This window comes from Phacochoerus africanus, chromosome 2 (genome assembly GCF_016906955.1).
Source record: "Phacochoerus africanus isolate WHEZ1 chromosome 2, ROS_Pafr_v1, whole genome shotgun sequence".
Lineage (NCBI taxonomy): Eukaryota > Metazoa > Chordata > Mammalia > Artiodactyla > Suidae > Phacochoerus > Phacochoerus africanus.
In genome coordinates, this window is record NC_062545.1 from 106,454,400 (window position 1) to 106,480,419 (window position 26,020).

At 37.6% G+C, this 26,020-nt stretch overlaps 1 protein-coding gene across 2 annotated transcripts in view; it reads left to right on the plus strand.

The window, feature by feature from the left end:
- RAB27B (RAB27B, member RAS oncogene family) overlaps positions 1-25,938 on the plus strand; it is a 171,688-nt gene extending 145,750 nt beyond the window's left edge. For both annotated transcript variants that reach the window (XM_047765325.1, XM_047765317.1), the window contains 5 exons: positions 8,537-8,708; positions 10,324-10,409; positions 15,421-15,524; positions 18,269-18,392; positions 19,650-25,938. In XM_047765325.1, coding sequence (XP_047621281.1) covers positions 8,556-8,708; positions 10,324-10,409; positions 15,421-15,524; positions 18,269-18,392; positions 19,650-19,839 — 657 coding nt within the window. In that variant the 5' untranslated portion in view covers positions 8,537-8,555 and the 3' untranslated portion in view covers positions 19,840-25,938. The remainder of the gene's footprint in view (positions 1-8,536; positions 8,709-10,323; positions 10,410-15,420; positions 15,525-18,268; positions 18,393-19,649) is intronic.
- Positions 25,939-26,020: the final 82 nt, after the last annotated feature.

Genomic DNA, 26,020 nt, shown 5'->3' on the forward strand with positions numbered 1-26,020 from the left:
GCAGTGGAATATACAGCAAACACTTTAGACACAGGACAGCTCACTGAAAGACCCTTTCAGCTGTTTATCAGGATATTTAAGCAGTCCTTAATGTGGTAATTATGTGGTTCTCCTTCAAAACTAGAATTTTTATGAGTTTGAAGTAAATTATGTAAGAGATCAGACATGAAATATGTATCCTTCCCCTAGCACTAACTTAGCTCTAACAATGTCTATTATTTACTTTTCTAAACCTTACAAAATAAAGGCATATATATAAGGTGAGATTCTCAACATTCTAAAATATAGTATCAATGAGGGTTTTATCAAAAAAGCAGAATCACTGTAAGTGATACAGAACATGACATTTATTCATGAGATTGGATTTTACGCAATTGCTGGAGCCAACTAGATAGTCCATAAGCCTACTGCTCTTCTGGGTTGTGTTGTACCTGAAGTGATCAGAACTAGGATCAGGAAGGAAGGATGGACGTGAAGTCAGAGCAAAGTCAGACAGGAATCTAGGAGGATGCCTAGGGCCCACCTGTGTCTCTCATCACCTCTAAGCAGATGACCTGCCAAAGGGCTGTTCTTTCTCTGTGAAGCTGCACACACACACCCAGCCTAGGATTCAGAGGAAACCTTGTGGGAACAAGACAAACTGAACACCCAGGGTTTTTTTTTTTTGTTTTTTGTTTTTCCTCTGCAAACAAGATGAGGTAACAGATCAGTGACAACAGATGTGAACTTTAAGGTCTGTGCCCTCTGCATGACCCTGGACACACTTTGAAATTGTACATACTTAAATTTCCAAGAGGGCTGTGAAGTTTTCTCTCTTTTTAAAGGGACATTTCAGTTTATCAGCATCTAGAAATATTCCTCAAGTACCTTTATCCTATTAGTACAAGCCCTGAGAGGTTTTTCTGAATCCGAAATAGCCACTTCGTAAAGTACTGTTGAGCAAAACATCTAAAGCCAAAAGCCTGAATTGCTTTAACTACCCTTAGATTTGGGTCATGTCTGCTAAACAGTGTTTTAAAGCACACATCAGTTAGAGGTTTGCTTTCTATCCAGGGATACATGTGAAGTCCAGGGATTATACTAGGCCACTGCTATCATGTCCTTTTCAGAAAGATTCCATTTAGAACACATGTCAATATTTTGCTGCCACTGGGGACAAAATAGCTTTATGTTTGGCTGGCTCATGCTGAATCGTAATGACCCAATGTTAGGGAAACATATGAAAAACATTGATATGGATGAATCGATATTAGTAAACAGAATGATTTAAGAGCTCTCTCAATTCAGGTAAAAATGTTTTCTATCAAGGAGCAGCCCTATCTTGACCTTGACTGTGAGAATTATTGGCAAGCTTCAGGGTTCTCAGTGAGAATATTCATTGAACAAATCTGGGTTTTTGCAATTTCAAGGCCTCCTCAGTCTTGACCCCATAGTACTATGCCCCTTGTGGGTACAGAGGAACTGGAATAAAACTGGAGAAGTGTAAGAATTCATGAACAAGAAAGTCATGCATATGATCTGACTTTATAAGATAAAGAGTAGGGGTAGAAAAGACATTCTAAGGGAAAAATTAATGATAGTAGAAAATAGGGTTATTGGGCTTTGGGCTATAGTATGAAAAGCAAACTCAAGGTAATAATACTGGTGCTTCCACAAATAAGTATGTATATACAGAATTAGAATGCCAGGTGGAAAAATATGTATTGAAAAAAAGGGATTTTAAAAATTATACTAGAGTAGTTTGTACAACTCCATAAAGTACATTTGAATTTCTGATGAATTTCTAGATTAATGTTTTACAACATTACAACTTTGAAAAATTGATCCTAATGGAGGCAAGATTAAATGGACCAACTCCCAGGGAAGAAAAAGAGAAAGTCATTTACTATCCCCAAACATACCCACAAAAATCACCAGGATAAGATGGTTTCACATAGAAATTCTTTTAAACGTTTAAAAATCGGATAACCTCCAGAAGAGATAAACCATTTTTTTAAATGAACAAAAGATATGAGGCCTCCATTCACAGAAAGGAAAACAAAAAACCCTTAAAAGTGAAAAGATGCTTGACTTTGATCATTATAAAAGAAACATGGGCTAAAAAAGCATTTAGATGTGACTTCTGGCCTATCAAATACTCAAAAACCAAATGTTTCACAACCTTCTTTATAGATATGCACAATGTCTGTGCTAAGTTGAGAAATCTTTAGATATATATATATAATTATTTATGAAAAAAACACCTGATATTTGCTTCAGAATAATCTATTAAAGGGAGAGGTTGGGGTCCATGGAACAAAATTGGTCATGGATTGGTAACTTAGAAATGATATGATCAGTATGAAAATATACTACTATTCCCTCAAATTTTGTATATGTTTGAAAGTTCTCATAATAAAAAAAAAGAGAGAAAAAAAGAGGGAAATTCCTACAGTTTCAAAAGATACCACAAAATTAAGCTAAAGGGGAAAATGTTAGTTTATTCTAAAAAAAGAATTTTAGAGAAAATTATTCACTGGCTTAGAAGTGTGCTTAATATGTGAGAGTAATGATACATCAAGGAGATAAAATAATTTACAGCCAACTTGTATTAGAATTTTTACCCTTATTTTTGTAGTAAACTCAGTGAATTCTTGGTTTATCTCTATTACATTAGATCCCTTAATCGCAGAATGAAACAAAATGGACACTTTAAAAAAAATAGATTTGACTGCATATTAACCATTGTCGACTTAATTAAAAGTTGTTCAATTAAGTTGATTTTGATTTATATTTATGATTTTATTTGAATATAATTCCATATAGGATCACATCCATTAATTCTAAATAGCCTTGAAGAAGTATCAAAATAAAAGTTATTTTTAGTAAATCTTTCTAACACAACAAAATGCTATAGAATACACTAAAGAGAATGTGTTTGGTTTTGCTTTTTTAATTTAACCTCCCACAACTTCCCTCCTTCCAGAAAATGCCTTCTGTTCTATGATGCACAGGCTACAGCTCCTTATAATACCTCAGCTGCCCATAATTTAACTCTAACATCCTGGACATGTACAGGATCAAGGAAGCGGCATTTCAAGGTCAATTAATGAGAACCACCTTCAGGCTTTCATTCAGACAGTGAAAGGCTTGCTAGGAGAGTCCCAGATCTCAAATGCTCTTACTAGAGCCCCACACAAACCAAACAATGACGAATCAGGAAATATTAAACATCTGTCCATTCTATGCTTGATAGCTTTATTTTGTTGAAACTGTCTACACTGAATGCAAAGTCATATCACTGATACTTTGTCTGTTTCCAAAGTACCTTAAGAATGTTTAACTGGATTTTATGAATTTAATTAGTCCAAGTCACAAGGTCATGGCTTGTCATGACATTAAATTGTTACTTTGTTACTAGCAAAAAACACCAACCTTTGCATGGGTTAGTCCCTCTTTGTATTTGTCATCCGTACATATCTGTAGCATTTGTTAAGCTCCCCACCAGAGAAAGCAGAGTATATCCTCAAAGCCATGAAAATATCATGCAAAACATCATGCAAAACATAGGGCACCAATGAATGTGTATTTGATTGGTGAATGGTACTTTCTCTGAGCTCTGACCTATTCACCAGATGAGTTTACATGCTCTCTGCCAGCACAGATCTCACTTTCAAAATGTATAGTTCCTCTGTACTTTCTCCTTTCCCAGGCTGTTTGAAACTGCTCCTCTAAAGATATCAATATTCTATTTTTAGGAGTTTTTTATACTCTTGTGCAACTTAGAGGGATGAGCTCAGAAAGCCAGACCTGGAAAGCACCATAGTCATCATTTAATCTAAATATTTACATTACAGATCAGGAAGGAAGGAGAATACAAGTTCTAAACTTGGAGGGACAACACTTCTACCAACTGCTCGAAGATTAGCTTCATTAATCATGACATTTGCATGGTCTGGGAAGGTTAAGTAGATTCATACCCTCAGCACATATGTATTAAGTTCCTCCTGTATGCCGACCACTATACTAGGCTCTGTAGATCTAGCAGTGGACAAGAAAATTATTTCCTGAGCTAATGTAATGTATATTGAATAAGAATAAAGCATATCAGGAAAAAAAAAGTATGGACAACCTCATTTGAGGTATGAAATGAACTATGAACTATGAAAACCTTGGGATTTCCTCTATTAGAAACTCAATAAATTAAATCTCACAAATGACGTAACTTCTCTGCAAGTGATTTCTCATCTGTAAACTAAGGGCTAGACCTCAGGATTACTTAGATTTCCCTCTGTCTTTAAGATTCTTCATTAAACAAAGCCTCATGGATGTTTTGAATTCTTTTCCCAACTTTTCCCAGCCCCTTGCCTTCCCAAAAAAGTCTCTGAGGTTGATACTGCAGTTTCTGTGTCTAAAAGACCTCCTGGCTCTTGTGTATAGTTTGACATGGCAATAATGGCAGAGAGTCAGACATGTCTCCTGAAACTCAGCAATTTCTGGCTTTTTCTTCCCTTTTAGAGCCATAGAATCAAGAACTCACAATACCATTCATCACTGTGCAGGAATAAACAATACTGCTAAACTTGTTAGCTTTTTGATCCTTCCCAGATCACTTTTTAGCCCAGTTCTTGGAAAAAGTAGCCTCACCAAGGATTTTATTTTTCTTTATGGTGTTGTGTTTGCTGTGCTAAGGATAGACCAGTGAGGTCATATGATTTTAGAACTCAGAAAATCATATAGTAATAAAAGAGGAACTAAACAAAATACAAAAGAAGTTTTTTTTTAAAAAAATTACAAACTAAATGCAAAATAATTATATAGATAAAATGAGTTCCAATTTTTTTTTGTCTTTTCTAGGGCTGCTCCCTTGGCATATGGGGGTTCCCAGGCTAGGGGTCTAATCGGAGCTGTAGCCACCGACCTACACCACAGCCACAGCAACTCAGGATCCAAGCCGTGTCTGCGACCTACACCACAGCTCATGGCAACGCCAGATCCTTAACCCCCTGAGCAAGGCCAGGGATCGAACCTGCAACTTCATGGTTCCTAGGCGGATTCGTTAACCACTGAGCCACAACAGGAACTCCCCCAAAATTCATTTTTAAAAGAACCTTGGAGGTAAACTGCCTCATCCCCAGCTTCCTATGTCAATTCCTTTAGGTAGTCTATTGAAGACATATAAAGGGTTTCCACAGTGCCAAGCTTTGCATTCATTTCAAGTGTAATTTATGTTAAATGACACAAAATCTCCACCACCATTCATTTAAAGAGCCTCTCTAGGCTGCAGTGGAACTGATCCATGTTAGCCATGATTGTTCACTCTGGATTAGAGCCTATTTGGGAGGCAACCCCAGGCAGTTGATGTACTGCAAATTGACTATAGGTCAGGAGGATATGGCAGGTCCTGTAATTTGCAAGTAGTGATAGTTTCATTCTATAAGTGGGAATTAATCTTTCATGCAATGGTCCTGAATCTCCTCTCCTCATGCCTGATTCCTCCCTCTGCTATAAGTTAAATGGAAGTTCATCTTCTCCTACAAAGTCTTCTCTGACCACTGCAGTCCATGAAGATTATTATCTTGTTTTAACTAAAAGCACACTTAGTTGACTCACTTATCAGCTAATCGTGTTCCATCTTACAAAATTATGTTGTATTTTCTTGCATCTTATTCAACTGTAAGTGTATCCATGCCTTGTCAGAACTAGAGGATAGATTACATTTTTGGAATTTTCATCTTTGGGCTTAATACTACGCGTTAAGCATAGTTAACTAGATTTGCTCAAGGTTTAGCCCTTTGTGACCCTGTGACCAAAAATATTGCAAAAAGCATAGTTAACTTTAAGCAAAATGTTGAAGTGTGCTAACGTATCTTCTTGATTCTATTCTTTTGGAACCATGGTATCCTTCAACTTTATCTTCTACTTGGGTAGTTAGTAGTTTTATTGTCTTCCCTCTGATTATCAAGGTTTGTGTCCAGGGAAGAATTTCAGTTACTTAAATATCTTAGAAAAGTTAAATCTACTCTGTTTTTTTCCCAAGAGAATTGACAGTGTTATCCAATTCTAGCAGTGAAATGATAGATTTATCACCCTTTGTAGGAATCACCTATGAGAAGTTTGGAAAGGAAAAAGAATAAAGTGGAGTGATGGTGGTGATAAAGATTATGGGGCTGGAGGGGGGGACCATACAACTTTGGCAGCAATTTCCCCTAGCAACCCATTTGGCTCAAAGACTAGAAGCAGCAACATCTGTAACCAAAAAGTCCTGATAGATTGGGAGTTCCCATTTTGGCTCAGTGGGTTAGTATCCATGAAGATATGGGTTCAATGCCTGGTCTCAATCTCTGGGTTAAGTATCTGGTGTTGCTGTGAGCTGCAGTGTAGGTTGCAGATGCAGCTCCGACCTGGTGTTGCCATGGCTGTGATGTAGGCCTCAGCTGCAGCTCCAATTAGACCCCCAGCCTGGGAACTTCTAGATGCTGGACCGGCCCTAAAAGAAAAAAAAAAAAATCCTGGTAAGATATTTAGAACCATCCAAATGTAGAACTAGTCACTGCAAGGCAGTCAAGCATTGTAGACATCTTATAAGAATTTCACATCGATAGTCCAGATACCTGTATCCTTGTATTAAGGAATCCACCTCTTTCTGAGCAATGATTATATCTTGTATAGATATTTTAAAAGAAAAAGAATACATTCATGGTCAGCAAATATCCATCCTGAGAGTCCTACTTTCAGGAAGAAAGGATGTTATAAGAGTAGAAACTCTAATCCAAGAATATGTTATTGACAGGTCTCAAAACACCTGACCTTAAAAACAATTAATTCTATTAATTAAAGAAATACACATTCATCAACAATAACAAGTGCATAGGACTTAGCATCAACATGGTTCCAGTTTTAGAAAATTCTCATGTAAAATCTTCCAAACATTGTAATAATACTGTTTGGCTAACGACCTAATTATCATCTTCATCAGTATTTATCCAAAGACGTGAAACATTTTAGTTGTGACCATGAACTAAAATGACAATGTAAAAAATAAAATTTTGTTTAAATTCATGAACATGCGCATCCTTTTCTTATATGTAAAAAAATGATTAGAATTATATAGCAATTTTTAGATATGTCCATGAAATAACCTGTTATTTGAATTTAATCACCTCGGAACTCCTGAAGAGTATGATGTTTTCTGGATTGTAGAGGTGGGGAAATATTCCTCCTTCTCACATAATAGAGGAAAAATTTGGAGTTCCCGTCATGGCTCAGTGGTTAACGAATCCAACTAGGAACCATAAGGTTGCAGATTCGATCCCTGGCCTCGCTCAGTGGGTTAAGGATCTGGCACTGCCGTGAGCTGTGGTGTAGGTTGCAGACACGGTTCAGATCCCATGTTGCTGTGGCTGTGGCATAAGCTGATGGCTATAGCTCCAATTCGACCCCTAGTCTGCGAACCTCCTTATGCCGCAGGAGCGGCCCTAGAAAAGCCAAAAAGACCAAAAAAAAAAAAAAGAAGAAAAAATTTTCTTTTCTAGGGACATCTTCATATACCTTCCTCTACAGAGGATATGACAAACTCATTTCTATAACCCACAAATCAGAAAGTTGTACCCAATGGCAAATCATTTTGCTAACTTCAGCAGCGGAAACTTCATCAAGTGTTTAGTAGGCGATGGTGTAAATCAAAGGGATGGGGTGACAGTTTGGATGTCACCACGGTTGTTGGCAGTGGCCTTTGGCATCCCCCACAGCCAGTGTAACAATACAAGAAATTAAGGCTGAGGCAGGAGAGGTTAGGGCAGTGCTAGAAATGGCAAGTGATTTCCCTTCCAGAAAACTATTAGCAAAATTACCATAGTTATGCTTCAGAATAGCTCTTCCTCTTTTTCAAGGCCTCGAAAATATTCAGCATATTTGCCAAATACAGCAGATTTGCCATTGGAGAACAGAGGGTTTGGTATTTCAAAACAGAAGATTTTAAAACATTGATTTTGAAATGGTTTCAAATCAATGGTTTTAAAGGTTGTCATATCAGTTGTTAATTTTTTTTAATTAAAAAGGAATATTTTGTATGCATATAATAGAAAGCTTATCATGCATGATTAGATGTAGAATATTCCCCTAAGCTTTTCTCTTATACTGTCCATGTATAATTTCAGCCTCCCTCTTGCATACCTGCATCCTCTTGGATAGGTCTGGTTTTTCTGTTCCCTGTGACTCTTCCTAGCACCATACTCCCGACCCCAAGGGACACTGGCTTTAAAAAAAAAAAAAAAAAAAGAGCTATGACTCTTTAAGTTCTACTACTGCTGTGGCCATAAGCATGGTGGGTAACCATGTAGCTTTTCGTTCTGTTACTTGACATGATATAAAATGATAAGGCCTGAGTGAAATCTTAAAAGAGAAATTACTGATGAAGTTGCTCTGAGTTAATTCAGAATTTCACAGAAAAGAGGTATTCCAAATTTTTAACTTGAAAAGCTAAATTTAAGTTGCTTTGAACGAAGGCAAAGGAAAATCAATTTTAATCATAAATACTCTTTTTCCTCCCACACAGGCCCACCAAAACCATCACTATGACCGATGGGGACTATGATTATCTGATCAAACTCCTGGCCCTTGGAGATTCCGGGGTGGGGAAGACGACATTTCTTTATCGATACACAGATAATAAATTCAATCCCAAGTTCATCACAACAGTAGGGATAGATTTTCGGGAAAAACGCGTGGTGAGTTTTTAACCATACTGTTAACTTGTCGCAGATCCTACTATATGAAATAAGAATTAAGAAGCTGTGTTGATTGCATTACAAAGTGTCTGTCTTTCATCACATGAAATTCGTAACCTGTCACTTAAATCCAATTAGAATATTATTTTTTACTTTCTCAACTATAAATAACATTTTGCTTAGAAAAAAATTGAGTGACACTATTACTTGTCTCCAGAAGGACACAGGGCAACTAAAATAAATCATTTATGGGTTGATATAGTGTGTTTTCCATGAATTCTTAAGGAATCTTTCAAAACATGAATTACTCAGTATCTCAAATCATTAACTCTTGATCTGAGTTAAGTTCCTCCATGAAAACAAGCGTTCATTTCCCTACTCTGCAGGAAGAGGTTAAACGAATGATTGGCAAATAGCTGGAACATGAGCTTTGTGAGTTCTTGCTGCATTTTTATGTATGTGTAGACTCAGCCATCAATCACTAGCTTATTATGAACAGAATGTGAGACCAACCCATGCTATTTTCAAGATAAGGGAGCTTAAGTGAGAATCACAACCACTTCCTTCTTCTATGCTAGACATTAGTGACAGGAAGAAGGATATTGTGACATGTGAGACGTGTAGCATAGGCACAGAAGCTTAGCCAGATTTACCGCCGCCCAAGGTATTCCTGGTTGCCAAGATGGCGGCAGCTTCCAGTTGATGTCACAGATCTACTCATTCCTCAAGAACTGGGGGGAAACAAAAAAAAAAAAAAGAAAGAAAGAAAAAGAAAAAGAAATGATGGTTCAGAAGTTAAATCATGTCTTGCCCCTTATCTGAAAGTCAAATAATGTAGTCTTTACAATATTGCTTCCCATCCCCAAGGCTTTTTCTGTGCCTTCTCCCCACCCAAATGCTTCCACTGATCGAGGTCCTTGCAAAGTTTTCTCTTTAAAACATTTTCATTAAACCATACTTAAGGGATGGAATAAATATTAACATTGTTATGTGCTGCTTAAGCAGGAAGTCAAAAGGCCGTCATTTAAACAATTTTAACTTTTCTAAAAAGAACCTTTGGGGAAAATGGCTAATAAGGGAAGATTTGAAATATCCTGTGTAAACTTATTGAGAAATTTTGTACATATAAGTCATTTTGAAAGTCCAGTTCACCATAAAGATAGTCAGGTATTTGTAAAGCATTTTACGGTTTTAAAAAATGCCTTCACATCTGATATTTCATGTAAGTTTGCAGTAACTCTGTAAAGCAAGAGAAGACTGTGGGTTTCCATCTGCCAATAAGAAAATAAGATTCTAAGAGGTTAAATGAAGAGTTGATGTTCAAGCCTAGAACTTGGGTCCTGAGTCTGATGTTTGCTGCCTCCATGAGGAAATGACAGAAGGTGTCTAATTTAAGTTTGCAGGATGCCTAAGTTGTGTTGAAAACCATACTTATACTTGACATTTAAAAGTGAGAGTGTATGTGATACTTCTGGAAAAAACAGAGCAAATATTTATTCTGCACTATGAACTTTGATTATAGTAATTGAGAAAAAATATGCTGAGTGAACATGGAGAATTTGAATGCTGGCAAAATTCAAAGCCATATCAACTGATGACATTTGTATTTTTTCAGGTTTATAACACACAGGGACCAAATGAGTCAACAGGGAAGGCATTTAAGGTGCATCTTCAGCTTTGGGACACTGCAGGACAAGAGCGGTAACAGTGAATTATTTCGTTTCTAGCTACAAATAGCTAAAACTTATTTTAATGTGAATGTTGTGTGTGAACTTGGAAACATAAGGATGTTCAGCTCTCTTCCTGATTTCCAAATAGACATTTATAACAAGAAATAAAAATAAGATTTTTTTTTTTAGTTAACTCACCATAACTAGCATTGTGTATCTGAAATAAAAATAAGATTTTTTTTTTTTTAGTTAACTCACCATAACTAGCATTGTGTATCTGTTGCAGATTTCAAAAAATCAGATTTTCAGGAATCTCTGAAAAGATTTGTAAATAAATAAAAAATAAAAAAATTCTCAGGAATTTAATTGAATCAAGTGGGAAATTAACATTGTTACAAGTGCTCCTTGAAGAGAGAGTTGACGAAAAGAGTGTTGAGATCCTTCTCATTTCTTTCTGTCTTTACACATGGCTTCTCATCCTGCGCCATTTGACTGGCTTTTGCCCTCTAATATTTTGGTCACACCATTGCCATCCAGCTAGAATGTTTTACTCCTTCGTACCTTCCCTGAGCCTCCACTTTCACCAAGCCTGCCTCACATTCCACCTCCTCAGTGGGGCTTTTCTAAACACCTCAGCTAAAACAAACTCCCTTTCTCTCCCAAACTCCTACAACACGTCTCCTACCATCCCTTAAACTACTCAATTAACTATGTACATCCTTGTAATAAGGTGAATCCTTTTGTCTTTAATTTTTTTTCTTTTCAAGGTTACACCTGCAGCATATGGAAGTTCCCAGGCCAGGGGCCAATCAGAGCTGCAGCTGACGCCTATGCCATAGCTACACCAGATCTGAGCCACATCTGTAGCCTATGCCATAGCTTGCAGCAATGCCACATTCTTAACCCATTGAGTGAGGCCAGGGATCAAACCCACATCCTCATGGATGCTATGTTGGGTTCTTAACCTGCTGAACCACAGCAGAAACTCCCAAATCTTTTATTCTCGTTGCTGTTCTTTGATTCACACGAGACCTCCTCACCCCAACACAATTATGAGCTTTCTAAGGGCAGAGACCATGCTTGGTTTTTCAGCCTCTTCTCTGGTACAATATCCAAGTTGAGACACTCAGTAGATGATAGTGTTTCTTGTGTAGAGCTGGAGTTGCTATTCCCATTACTTGATGAAAATACATTTCTTGAGGATCCAAGCTTTCAGAGTGATAAAGACCCCAAGCTAGTGAAGCTTTTCACTATTAGAATAAACAAAAATTGGCAATAGATTGTCAGAGAAGATGTTTAGAAGGCAAATACCTCCAGATTCCACATCGCATGTCTTAACGATGTTTATGCTTGTAAACACTTCAGTTTTTGAAATGAGTCCAAAACATTCTCGCTTTCAGTGAGTGTAAACGCCAGGAGAGGTGCTGGGCCCTCTCTGTGAGCTTTTTTGACTGTGAATTCCATTTACACACATCCTTCAACACGGCTGGTTCTTCTGAAGTCATTCCTCACAAGCATCTCTGTTCATATGTCAGTTTTGTTGTCACAAAGATGTATGTTTTATAGACCAATTTAATTCATTTTTTGAGAAAGTAATATAAGAAAATGTGGTTCCCATATGTCTTCGCACATGATATGTCAGCCTAGCATGATGGCAGGCTTCTCTCATCTGTCCCCTTAAGACGGCTGCTCTAGGAGAAAAATGGGAAATACTAGGAATAGTCTTAGTAACACCGAGGTTATTTATCCCTTGAAAATCTTGCATTCTGTCAATGTAAGGTGTAGCTAAGCAGCAGGATAAACAATGCCTCACACCCCACCCCTGTGCCTGAGGACATCTAGGCACTAGAACCCATATAAGATAATGATTGTTGATAAAAGGAGCATTATGGGAAGGAGGGAAAAAAAATCATGCCCCTTATGTAAACCTAAAAGATATAGGTCACAGACTTAGTTCTCAGTGAGGGAGAGAGAACTATAATGTGACCTTGGGATCTGTTTTTTTTAATGAGCTCTCCTCATCCTGGGGACAGAATGAGGTTGATGAGTAAAGCTAGCAATCAGTTACCTTTCTGCCAAAGCAAGCTCTGGAAGGACGGGGTTGACGAGGGTACTGGGCTGAATGGTCCAGGGTGTAAAATTGGCTCCAGAGTGTGAAGTTGGTCCAGAGCAAGGCTATCTTACCCCTGTTGCTATGGATGCAAAAGTGTTTGCTCCAATGAGATTTGTTCGACAAGTATGTTTTAAAGTAACTGTTATACTATGGGGAATGAGAGGGGATGAGGACATAGTCTTATCCTCAACACACACACACACACACACACACACACACATACACACACACTCACCACTCTTAAGGAGAGGACAGAGAGCAGACTCTTGTGGCTGACTTAGCCACACTATCATGGGTGAGTAGGAGACAACTTTGTGAGTACAGGCAGTCCCCAAAGAAAGAGAAAGAGAGAGAACCATTCAATAAAAGTGCTGTAACCTCTGGGAGCTTCTACTGACTGGTAGGAACAAATCCACAAGAATAAAATTGAGTAAAATTTTTGGTATTTCATAAGCAATGTAATTATGTCCTACCAAAGAAATCTTATTTGGGAAATAACAGTCATTAAAATATCTCTTCTCCCTACTTCGGTACTAAAAGTATTGTTCTCTGTTGAAGTCATTTAAATCTTTAATAATTTTATATCATTTGCTATTTTCTTTCTCTAAATTTGACAAATATTTTGTGAACCAAAAAAAAATATATATATATATATGTTCACGGCCACAAAAACACAGTGGATAGCAAGTTAGAAACACATCTCCTTTTCTCTTGGAGCTTCCAATGTAGGGTAGAATTTGGATAAATACGCAGTAGCAATACAGCTTTAGGACACTAACAGGAAAACAAAAAGTGATAGGCAGGTACGGCTAAGAGGAGTCCATAACCCAGGAGGGGGTGCTGGATGGCTGTGTGGGGAAGTGATCCTGTTATAGATACACATTCATACACAATGTATGAGTGACTCTTATCCAGGCTGAAGGGGGAGGAGGTAAGGGAAGCATGAAGGTGAGGTTACCCACAGGAATAACAGCATGTGTGAAAGCCCAGGGGAGAGAGTGAACTTCCTAAGAACTGCAAGAAGAGCAGCACGCCTGTGGGGAGTCAGGAGATAAAGAAGGATAGATGGGCAAGGGTTAGTTCATGCAGAGCCTGGACAGGTTGCTTTAAAAAGTTGTCATTATCTGAAGAGCAGTGCCTCATCATTTAAATGGTTTAGCTAAGGATTTATACAATCAACGGGGAGAAATCAGGGAAGGGGAGGTTCCCAAACAAAACTGGAGACGGGAAGCCTATTGAGAAAGCTGTTAGGAGTTCCCGTCGTGGCTCAGTGGTTAACGAATCTGACTAGGAACCATGAGGTTGTGGGTTCAATCCCTGGCCTTGCTCAGGGTGTTAAGGATCCTGCGTTGCCATGAGCTGTGGTGTAGGTTGCAGACGCGGCTTGGATCCCGCGTTGCTGTGGCTCTGGCGTAGGCCTGGCAGCTACAGCTCCAATTCGACCCCTAGCCTGGGAACCTCCATATGCCACAGGTGCGGCCCTAGAAAAGGCAAAAAGACAAAAAAAAAAGAGAGAGAGAGAGAGAGAAAGCTATTAAAATGATCCAGGTGGGATGAAAATGGTTTGGAAACTAGAGTGGTGGCAGGGTACATGGACAGAAATGAGAAGAGGTCGGGAGATATATTTGTTGATTGTTTATATTTAGCAGGTGAAGGAGAAAGAGGCTGTAGCAACCAAGGAGGACGGTGATGCCACTGACAGAAAAAGAAATCAGGAGGAGGGACAAGTTTGGTTTCAGACATGTGAAGTTGGGAGTAGCTTAATTTCCTCCAAGTGGAAATATCCAACTAGTAATTGGGCAGACATTGTGGAGGGCAGGAAAGATCAGAGCCTATAAATTTGGGGTTCAACATATAGGTGATAGTTGATCTGGAGAAATGAGTGCGATTACCCAGTGAATGGATGTAGAGGAAGAAAGGGTCAAGAAAGGAAACCCAAGAATCTACAAATTGGATAAAATAGGGAACCAAACACTAGAAGGACATTTAAGATAGGAAGTGATATGCTTCTCTATTTCAAAGTAAGTTGCCTTTCAAAAAACCAGTTGCCAGATTCACTTCTTTACCAGTATAACCCATACCTTCTCTGAACCCTAGGTGTGATCTCTTGTTTGGCCCATTCCTGACATTGAAGTGGACCTCAGAGCATCTTCAGCCCTGAGGCTGTTGGGATGGGGGTGGGGGTTGGGTAGAAGCAGGAGAGAGAGTCTTTACATCACACATGATGGCGTGTATTCTTCAAAATCCTCCATTAGAGATGACTTTTCTCATTTCCTCTCATCAACTACCTCTCTGCCCTTCCCTCGATTCCCCTAATCAACTTCCTCTTTTCCTTTCTTCACTGTCATCTTTCTCCTTAAGAGACATGCATGCCAGCCTAGAGCTCAGTCTTACCCCCAAAGAGTGCATATAGAAATGTGTTCTCCTCCACATTGTTTTTCCTTACAAAAGAATCATAGTTCCGGCTGCTAACGAGTTGTGGTCTTCTGCATGTAATCACGGCCATTCATGTGCAGGCTACCACGTGCCAAGCTTCCTACTGGGCACAGACAGGAAAATTGAAAAGTATAAGTTAGAGTCCCAACTCTAAAATGGCTTATATTTTAATTGTGGGCTGCACGATGCCCATGAGCCAACGGGAGAAAGATTCCAAGGGGCTGTGTAAGCCAGTGTGTGGTTGGAGGTTACAAACTCTTGCCTGCATACATGCTACAGGGACATAAAGCTGGGATGTCATCTTGAACAAACCTGCAACCAGATGTGCTCCCCTGGCCCTTCCACAGTCTTTCTGCCCACTCTCATTCTGTTGGATAATCCGTGGGATGCTCTGGAGATTGGGTATTTGAAAGAGAAATAGTGTCGTTTCTGTTGTTATCAGAATATGAATGTGAACTAACTTTCAGAACTATCCGCTGTGCTTTCTTGGCAGATTCCGGAGCCTCACCACTGCATTTTTCAGAGATGCCATGGGTTTCTTATTAATGTTCGACCTCACCAGTCAACAGAGCTTCTTAAATGTCAGAAACTGGATGAGTAAGTGGGACTGAGTAACTTCCCTTGGCGGTGTTGGGACCCAATGGCTCTCTTTGCTTGTTGGCCTTACAAAATGAAACCAGACTGGGGGCCACAGATTAACTTTAAAAAGTCACAAGTTTAGCATTTCTTGTGTCACCTTCAAAGTGGTGGCTTTTATGTGGCTCACCCAAGGTGGCTTGGAATTGTAATTTCCTTTGATACTATAGAAGAATCAACACCTATACGCAAGGACTTTGTTATTGTAGTTGACAGGCCATGAATTCCACTTGTCCAGTAAGTCTCAAAGGACTTCTGACAACTAAGGAAGCCGGCAGGTCTATGACATTTAGTCTGGAAGTGACACAACAAACAGCAGCATTTTCTGAGTGGGCACCCTTGCATGTGGGGTAACTAAATGGTTAATTAAGCAATAGCTTAATTAATTGAGAAATTGCTGCAGAGCAGAGCAGCCACAGCGTGTCCATCAATAAGCCCACATTGAAATTTAATTTTTCTTTTTTGAAGAAAAGGAGGGTTACCAGGAAGACTGGTAGAGAAAAATCCCCAGCCTTTGCGGCAATTGAAACATAAAGTAGCCTAATCCCAGTTATTCAAGCCAGATTGATATATGTCAGCACAGAAGAGTAGTATTTTATTTTTACTCTATTTTTAATTGATGTAGCACAAAAGATAATATTTCATTTGCAGTTTTTTCTTTTTCTTTTTTTTTTTTTTTTACAAATAGCAGTTTTGATCCCAGTGGGACATACCAGCTGTCCCCATTTAAACATAAAGCTTAAAAGTAGCCTAATCCCAGTTATTCAAGCTGGTTTGATATATGTCAGCACAGAAGAATAGTATTTTATTTTTCCTTTGTTTTTCATTGACATAGCACAAAAGATAATATTTCATTTGCAGGTTTTTTTTTTTACAAATAAAAATTTTGATCCCAGTTGGACATACTAGCTGTCCCATGGGGCTAGTGCTACTTGCCGTTTCTAGGTTTGTTGGTGCTGCCTGTCACCAGAGTGATATTTTTTAAAAGATTAGATCATGTTATTCTTCTGCTCAAGGTCCTTCTGAGATTGCCCATCTCACTTGGAATAAAATCCAGGGTCTTTGCCTGCCTACAAGGCCATCACAATGTTTGCTCTCTAATTCACTCTTACTCCACTCTAGCTCACTGGCGCCAGCAAAGTTTCTCCCTAGGGCCTTTCATTTCTAGTCCCCTCTGCCTTAATTTCTCTTCTCCCATTTACAGCATGTATTAGTTCTTTCATCACCTTCAAGCTTCTGTTCAAACCTTATTTATCTCTTGGGAGAAGCTATCCCTGGCTGCCCATCTAAAACTGTGCTCTTCATCACTCTGCATACCCTTAATGCTCTCTGTGTTTCATTTGGTCACTGCTACCTCCTGATATTAATTATTTATATTATATTATATATTTCTTTGTTTACTTGTGGTTTTGATTCTTTCCACCATAAGAATGTAAGCTCTATGAAGGTACAGACTTGATCTTCTTTATTCCATTGCAATACCCCAGGGCATCCAGCTGAGTTTCTAGCTGAGTAGATTCTCAAATATTTACATATCTTATTATTACATATTATAAGTAATTAATTGTATTAGTTAATTATATTACTACATAATATAAATAATTTTACATGTAAGTTCACTAACAGTTGCTCCAATGGGGAAAAACACCAGTAAATTCTAACTTCCTTAGCTGCTTCTCTAGATGAGTGTTTATCCTAGGACCTGTCTCTGCTTCCTTTTGCTATTACATTTCTTTTTATGAATTTTGATGTTATTATTAGATTATGGAGAGATAAGGAGATAATAATACTATTCGGTCCTATCAGAGAATGATTCATTTTTCAAGGCAAAGGAGATGCTCCTTTGTTTTTAAGAATTTCCAGAAGAATAGTGGTATTTAAGATAATTGTCACATCTAATAAGGCTTTAATTTCTAATACCCAAATAAGTAGTGTTACAGAGTAAGCCTTTGTCTTCTTCCATTGGCCTTGGCATGGTTGCATATAGCATGCCTTGAGGTAGATGGTAAAATAGTCCCATAACCTTGAAAACATAGGTTGATAAGTTTCTTATTTTTCCTTCCTTCTCCTTCTTCTCCTTCTTCCCCCCCTCCTCCTCTTCCTTTTCTCCCCTCCCTTCCACTTCCCCCCTCCCTTCCCTTCTCCCCTTCCTCCGCCCCTCTGCCCCCCTTCTCTTTTAAACACTGTCTCTTGGAGAAAAGAGAAAAACAAGTGATCTGCATTTGTATTGTTTCTGCATGAATTTGCAGTGGTTCAAAAATATTCTTCCCCTTTAGGTCATCACCTTGGACTCCAGGAAAGGGAAAAGTAGCAGCCTCCTGAAGGAAGGAACAAACTTATGTAATTTAAGATCACGTTCTATTACCTCCACTTATATTTGAGGTCAGCAGAGGGTATGAAAAGCAGTATGTTCATCTCAGAGGGCATTTCCCCAGGTGGAGAAAAGCACTTAATAGGCATTTATACAGGTGCTTCACATACACTATTATTAATCTTCACAACATAACAACCTGCGAGGCCTTATCACCACTTTATAGATGAGGAAACTGGGGCTGGGAAGGGTTAAGTAACTTGGCCAGTGTAACATATCTAGTAAGCAGCCAAGCTGGAGATGAACAATTAGATTAGGACTCTGAAGTATGAGCAGTCATTTGACATCACTTGTTTATAACTAACTTGCTGGTTCCATCTGTTTTCTTTCCAAGGCCAACTGCAAGCAAATGCTTATTGTGAAAATCCAGATATAGTATTAATTGGCAACAAAGCAGACCTGCCAGACCAGAGGGAGGTCAACGAACGGCAAGCCCGGGAACTGGCTGACAAATATGGGTAAGTCAGATAATTATGTGGAGATGTCCTCTGACCTTGGGCACTGCGGTATAGTAATGGAGCAGGGACAAAGGATTGATATGAGAAGGAATCCCCTTGATTCAGGAATGACACATGAATGAAAAAGATCTTGCAGAGGAATATATGTGATTTTTAAATGAATTATTTAAAAATAATAGCAGCTAACATTTACTGAATGCTTACTATATGCTAGAAACTCTTCCTAGGCTTTAACTCCTCTAATCACTCATAATCATATATAGGAAATCCAGAGTTATCCCATTTTATATGTGAGGAATTGAGGCACAGGGAGATTAAGTAACTGATGGAAGGCCACATAGCTAATAAGGAGTAGAGCTTTATTTCAGCCCAGGCAGTCTGAGATCAGAGCCCACGGTTTTTTTCAACATTGTGCCCTACTGCCTCTCAATTAATATCTTTAAAACTCTAAGGAATAATATCTGACCTGGAATAATATTGCAATTATTATCCTAGATAAGCCTAAGTGGTAGATTTTTAAAAAATTAAAAATACCCCATGCAATTGCAAATTAACTTCCAAGACAAAAAGTATCATTCTTTATTTACTTTTTTTGTGGCCATGCCCATAGCATACAGAAGTTCTCAGCCAGGTATCAAACTCATGCTATAGCAGTGACCCAAACTGCTGCAGTGACAATGCCAGATCCTTAACCCACTGTACCGCAAGGGAACTCCACAATTAACATTCTTTAAATTTTGGCATTTTTTGCCAAATCTGCCTATTTTTTACTGAAGGATTCTCCTTGACAGCTTTAAAAATGTACATGCCTTCTTGGAACTTTGGATTCCAAATAAACATAGACTGTATTCACATGAAGATCCTATTCAGTACATGCTGAATTTCTAGATCAGACCTTTAGACAATTCATGAGAGGAAAGTAATAGTTTAATGATAACATTGATCTCTACTTTAAGAATTTTCACCCTCTTAATTTTTTAAAAATCAGTGATGATGCCTTGGCTTCAAGTCTCGGGTCACCCCCCCGTATCTGTTTCCTCGCCCATAAAGCTGGTATACCCATGTTAAAAAGCAGCCCACCAGTTTTCGCCCACTGAGGAAAAACAAGGATGTTTTCCAACTCAGCCAACAAAAATCATGATTATTTCACAATCTCTCACCCAGCCATGTTTTCACATGTGTGACTCATTGGCACATAGTGTTGTGTCTTTTCTGGTTCCTTCCTCTCAAAAATATTTGTCATCTCTTCCATGCTAGCATACCATATTTTGAAACAAGTGCAGCGACTGGCCAGAATGTGGAAAAAGCTGTGGAAACCCTCCTGGACTTAATAATGAAACGAATGGAACAGTGTGTAGAGAAGACCCAAGTCTCCAATGCTGTCAATGGCGGAAGCTCCGGGAAGCTGGAGGGGGAAAAGCCAGCAGAGAAGAAATGTGCCTGCTAGAGGCTACCCAAGGAACTGATCATCCAGAACCCCACACAAGCATCACTTCCAAAAACAATGACAAACCACCCAGTTGTTGTTGTGTAGACCATGCATAATGGCATGTCTTTCTTTTTCTGCCAGAAAACTCTATTTTAAGACACCAGAATAGTTAACAGGTTCAAAAGAATTGACCTGTTGTCCCTGAGGCCCCTCTAAACAAGATCAAAGATTTCCCAATGTCACCATATCACCCATGGATGCTCAGTTTGTTTTTCTAACAAAGAAGATAAGGCTATAAAAGAGTATACGGGAAGAAATACCAGTGAGTTTTAAATTGGGACCAAAGTTACCTTGTCACATTGGGGACAAGAATAGGCGTCCAAAGGGACAACATAGATGATTTTTTAAAAAAGATTGGATTTCCTTCTTATATGGAATCTGATTCGTACTTTTAGGTTTGCATTTGGCAAAACATACTAGCTAAAAACACCTACACAATAAACAATTCTAAGTGGTTCATTAAGAGTGACATTACCACATACACCTTACAAGCTGTGCTAGAATGACTACATTACTGATCAGGTTACAAGAGCATGAATATCATACTTCTGAGAAAATGTAAGAGACGGTGTGATAATGCCATTTGTATATTCTTAGTAAATGGTAGATAGACAAGAATAGGACTGTGCATGACAGAGGACAAGAGACGTGCCCAGGGAGAAAAGTGAAGGTATGGAGACATGGCATTTGGACAACTGAAATTAAATGTATCTGTTTCAGATGTCTCGGAGAGTAACTTAGCCAAATTTCATTCAAGCCATACAAGCTGACATTATCAGTTGCGAGTAAGAGTCTCCATAGGTTTCCATTCCAAACATTTTAGAAACTGGTGTAGCGCTCAGCTTTGCATTTCATATTTCTGAGCAAATCATGATTAAATAATCACAAAGAGAAATTAAAGATGGCTGTTTATTAAATATCTCTTTAAAAATGCACTCAAGAAAAAACAATTCAGCCTTAATTTTGTATGATAAGGTATGTTGGCGATATGAAAAAAAAAAAGGTGACTGTTAATTGTAGGTTTCTTTTTAATTTACATTGTACCAGAAACTCTAAATCTCATTTCTTCCTTCCAATGCATACTCTCCCCTGGCTTTGAATCAGTTGTAAAAATACAGGTGTGTCACTTTGTAGATCAACAACTTTAGAATAATATTGGATCAATTTTATGGTCACTCTGAATTGTCATGTCATTCATCACATAAAAATGGATGATACTTTATGCCATATTACAGTACATTTAGCATCTGTTTTTATTTTGTCTCAGGCAAAGCACCCATGATTGAACTCTATTTGGAGGTTAGCAGAGATAGAGATGCATCTTATCTCACCAAAAAATTGGTAAATTGCTTAATTTGTGTAATAAATCTGTCTTTTCTTTCTAAATATGATCACAAAAGCATTTTCCATCAGCCTATTCTTATTAATGTGTCTAAACTACTATCACATTCATTTTTTGTTTTAGTTTCTGATAAACATAAGCCACTCCTATTAAACTATTAAGTCAGTTTTATCAATAACAAAGGCATAATACTTTGTTTCCTCTTTTCATTATGAGTATATGATTTTTCTACAGAATATTTTCTCTTTGTAGAACATTTTGCCAATTAAACTTCACTTTTCTATACTCTCCATGCACTTTCTGGTTAAGTTACAAACATTGGAAACTCCAAACCCAGTCCCCTGCCTTTAGCCTCCATCTACCAGTTTCCATCTGGTATGAATCTGTTCTAGGCAGATCCAAAGGATTGTCTAGTTATGAGACACAGCAATGTGCTATGAATCTAGGTAATCGGGAAGTTTTGATGGTGTAGGCCCTTAACAGATTAGCAGGTTCTCAGTGTTAACTGCCCAGTTCCTCTGATTTCTACAGCATAAAGCCAACTTCTAAGATTGGTTATGATTATGTATTCCCTTCCAGGATTTTTTTTTTTTTTTTTTTGCTATGATGCTATTCATGACCTCGGTGCCTGTGCCAAGAGCCTCAGTGCCAAGAGGGTAGAAAGCTATTAGCTAACATCAAAGATGTTTCTTTTGGAATAACCATGAGCAAAAACAATGTAACCACTCTTGTGGCAAAATCTGGTGAACGTTGTTGGTCATTAAATCTATTTCGCCTTTGGATTCAAATTGTAATATCCCAGCATTTCCATTACAGGGAATATTTAGCCTTTCTAAAATCCAAAAAACATTCTATTTTGGATATGTCTTTTTGTTTCTATTTATTTTCCAATTATGTGGCTGATTTACTTATGCCAAGATTCTATCATTGTCAGTTATTTAACAAGTGCTTATTCAGGGTCTATTTTAAGATTGTTATTTGATAGCCATAGCATAAAGCAGAGGGTGATGATGCCCATAATTATAGAACTATTCCTATAAAAATAGCAATTATTGGGTAGTAATCTCAAGAGGAATGAAATTTAAAACAGACAGGAAATTAATTAAAAATAATATCTACCTATAAATAAAAATTTGATCTAAAAAAATAGTTCCTCTGTCAAATTTGACCTAAGTCCCCAAACTCTGTGTAACCATTACTAGTGATTCCTTCTTTTATTATTTCAGAATTAATTATTTTGTAGAATTGATTTTACAATTTCAAGTTGATTTGGGGCCATGAAGTATACAGCCTGCTTTGAAAGAGTCTTATACACCCTTTAACATACAACAATATTTATTGCTCATCATGTCCCAAATACTTTAGTAAAGCATATTGTTTTTTGGAGAATTATTTAAAATATACATGAAACTCCTTTCTGATATAGAAACCATTTCTGGAGTGTTTACACTGGTTTGATGTTTACATTACTCTGACACAGTGCCTCAAATGCCTCTGTGAGCAAATTTGTCTCCAATCACATAGCTCTTTTCCTGTAATACCATGTTACAGGAAGTTCTCTCAGAGACCCAAGTGCAGCTATGTATTCCAATATCTTAGGCAAAGAGTATACGGATGTTATTCGAATCTGGAAATTATTACCACCATCTATCTCCCAGCTCACTTCCTGTGGCGAGGGCATTACTTGAGACTCGAACTGTGATTAGGTACAAGGTTACCTCTTACTGTAAAAATAGAAAAAAATCCTTTGAAAAATGTATCAAAAATAGTTGAGAGAACATGTTTGTCTTGGTGTGATGAGGGCAGCAAGTCACAAATTGGCAGAGAAAATGCTAAATGCTGGGTATTGAGCTGATGGGTTTCTACCTAAGTGTTTTAAAACTCTGACCAGTCACCCCTCTAGCCAATTGGCTATTATTTCCATATTATCAGCTATCACAGTGCAAAAAAAATTCAAAACCAGCATTTCCTAAAGGAAATATTTCATCTGTTTTTAACCAGATGGGCCATTCTATGTATCAGTAGGCGTCTTTGTTATGTTTCTAATATAAGTTATTCTCTGCCAATCTGAACAGATAAGAGGGACTGGGCAAGAATTTTTTTATCAGACTTTTCTTGTCTCCTTTATAAGAGAGAGAAGCCTGATCAGAGAGAGAAGGATGGACTACATTAAAAGACAGTTTAATAGCAGCCAAAATTTTCTTTAAAGTGTATATTTGTCCACCGGGAAGCAACAAATTTGATGAAGCTCATACAGCATTCTCTTCAATGGAGCAGGTGCATCAGTTAGAGGGGGAAGCAATGTGTGTTAGAGATACAGTGTATAACTAGGGTAGTAAATGACCTGGAACCTCCTGTCTACGAAACAATTTTTCACTGTTCTGTGTCTCTGTTAGTTTTTTTAAAAAGGTACACGTGCTCTCCTCATTATGTATCACATTAAAATGTTGAGGGAGGAAACTCATCCATAAAGAATTTTGGAGTTTAATCTAAAACTCAAACTGTAAAGAGAATATTGAAGTTTCTGGTCTCCTAAGATACTAATAAAAGGGAGCTCTGAGAGCCACATTAGCCAACGTAATAGTAAAGTTGTCTTTCGCCTTCTGGTCTCAAGCTTTAATGCATTAAAGTCTACTGTATTTGAATATTTTAGGGAAAACTTTATCATTTTTAAAGATGTCAAGATTCTGTCTATATTGGAAAAGGCTAAGAATTCACTGAAAGCTATATTTTCTTCTTGAACTTTGACAGAGGTGATAGAAGCTTATTTCTAGGGAGAGTGCTAAGCTCTTAAACATGGGAAATAGATAGAAAATATTATCTGAGATGAGTGTTGTCTCAATGCTTTATAAATCTATGGAGATAAGGGCTCATAAAGTAGAACTGATTTTTAAAAAAATAGTTAGATGAATAGGGAATTTTATAAACTTATTGCCTTGGGGTTCCTGGGTGGAGACCCAACCACGATGATATTGTTGAGCAAGAACTGTAGTGATCAGAGTTTAAAGTTGGCTAGAGTTCCTAACTGTGGCAGAACATGGAGAAGACCATGCTTAAAAGGTTGATTTTTAGGTAGGAAAAAAAAAAAGCAAAACACTTACTAACAGAGTTTTATAACTAGATCGGTGGCAAATATGTATCCATTATTTTTATCTACCAAGTAGAAGTTTATGCCCTTAGAACTAAGCTAATAAAAATGTTTAAATACCAGATATTTCATTATTGGCATCAACATTCAGGAATATTAGAAACATTTTATTTATTCTATCTGAATCTAATTTTCTCATAAAATGCACTTTAACTTTTAATGAAGTAGCATCACATAGATGCCGTTCTGCAGAGCTCTTTTTTTTTTTTTTTTTACAAACAGTTATGGTTGTAATATTTTCTAATTTCACACTTAGAAAAAAATACCAAACAAAAATATGAATACAAAAATAATAAGGCTATTTAAAAGGATGTCATCTTTTGAGTTAAAAAAAATACAAATAAAGTCTTCTTTGCATTGAGTTATTTAAATTTGTTTCCCAGTACCTTTTCTTTCCAACAGGTCATGGATATTAGTCATGGCTAATATTCCTCAGTTGACTTAGTCTTTAACCATCATTACCAAATGCTCTAGGAGCCACATGTCTGTCCTTAATCTAATGGATCCCTTATTTAACCAGCGACTGTTGTCTGTTGGCACATCAAAATAGAATCTGTCGCTAGTAAAGTACTAACATGTGCTTATTTATCCTTACTCTTCTATTCTCCAGGTTATTTTTTCAAATGCTCTTTGAGAGGAAGCCTAGTATTGCATAAAGGAAAGTAGCTGAAAGAACAATTTGGGGGCCATAGGTCTGTCATTAAATATGGCTCTTCCTCTTAGGAGGCTTATAAATCCTCTGTGCCTCACAGGGTTCATTTCGGGCCCAAAGGAGGACATATATAGAAATTGGTTTGTAAATGATGTTCCATTTCATATGCTGACACAGTTATCCCAATCTCACAGTCATATATTTTCACAATCACTTGTGAAAAGAAGTGCCATAGCAGGGACAAAACAAATTTTAGCAGAGGTTTTGGAAGCTTTAAATGGGTAGTTTGCTTGTGGTCACTGTACTTCATTGAAAATGTTTAATATATTTCAAGCTATTGAAAAAGATAGGAGTTCTATTTCATTTTGTATGTCACTTTGTATTACTTTCAAGGAGTCTAATTACATCCTAGATAGTATATTACAATTTGGTCAAAACCCTCCTTGTATAAATAGGGCTTTTGTGTCCATAGCCTTGTAAAAGATACTGACTGTATCTGAAGTTGAGGATAAGTATGTTATCCTGCTTAATATGTTAAAAGCATAATGTGCTGACTTAACACTGAAGTGCATCACTATATTCTAATGGTCCACCTTTAAATGACATCCTCATTTTTAGGCTAAGCACATTTGATTGTTTTGTCTGCCATCTACTCAGATCTCTGTTTTGTCTAGTGCTATGAATGTAAATTAAAACCCTAAACATGGAGTTTTTAATTCTCTGTGCCCCTGAATAGACTGTGATGCCTGACAAACTCTGTTAGGTCATTATTTTATCGTACCAAAGTTCTAGTAGCTTCAGAAATGATAGCATCCAATGATTTTGTGGTGTCTGGGTTTGAATACTAGGGTTGAGATCTGTGTTCAGTGATCGTTTCTGCAGACTTTTCAAATAAAAATGCATTTTTATCAATTATTTCGTGTACTCAAAGCAATCTTATTTCTGTGCAGTAGTTGAATGTGTGGGGAATGGGGAATATTACATCAGCATCAGTATG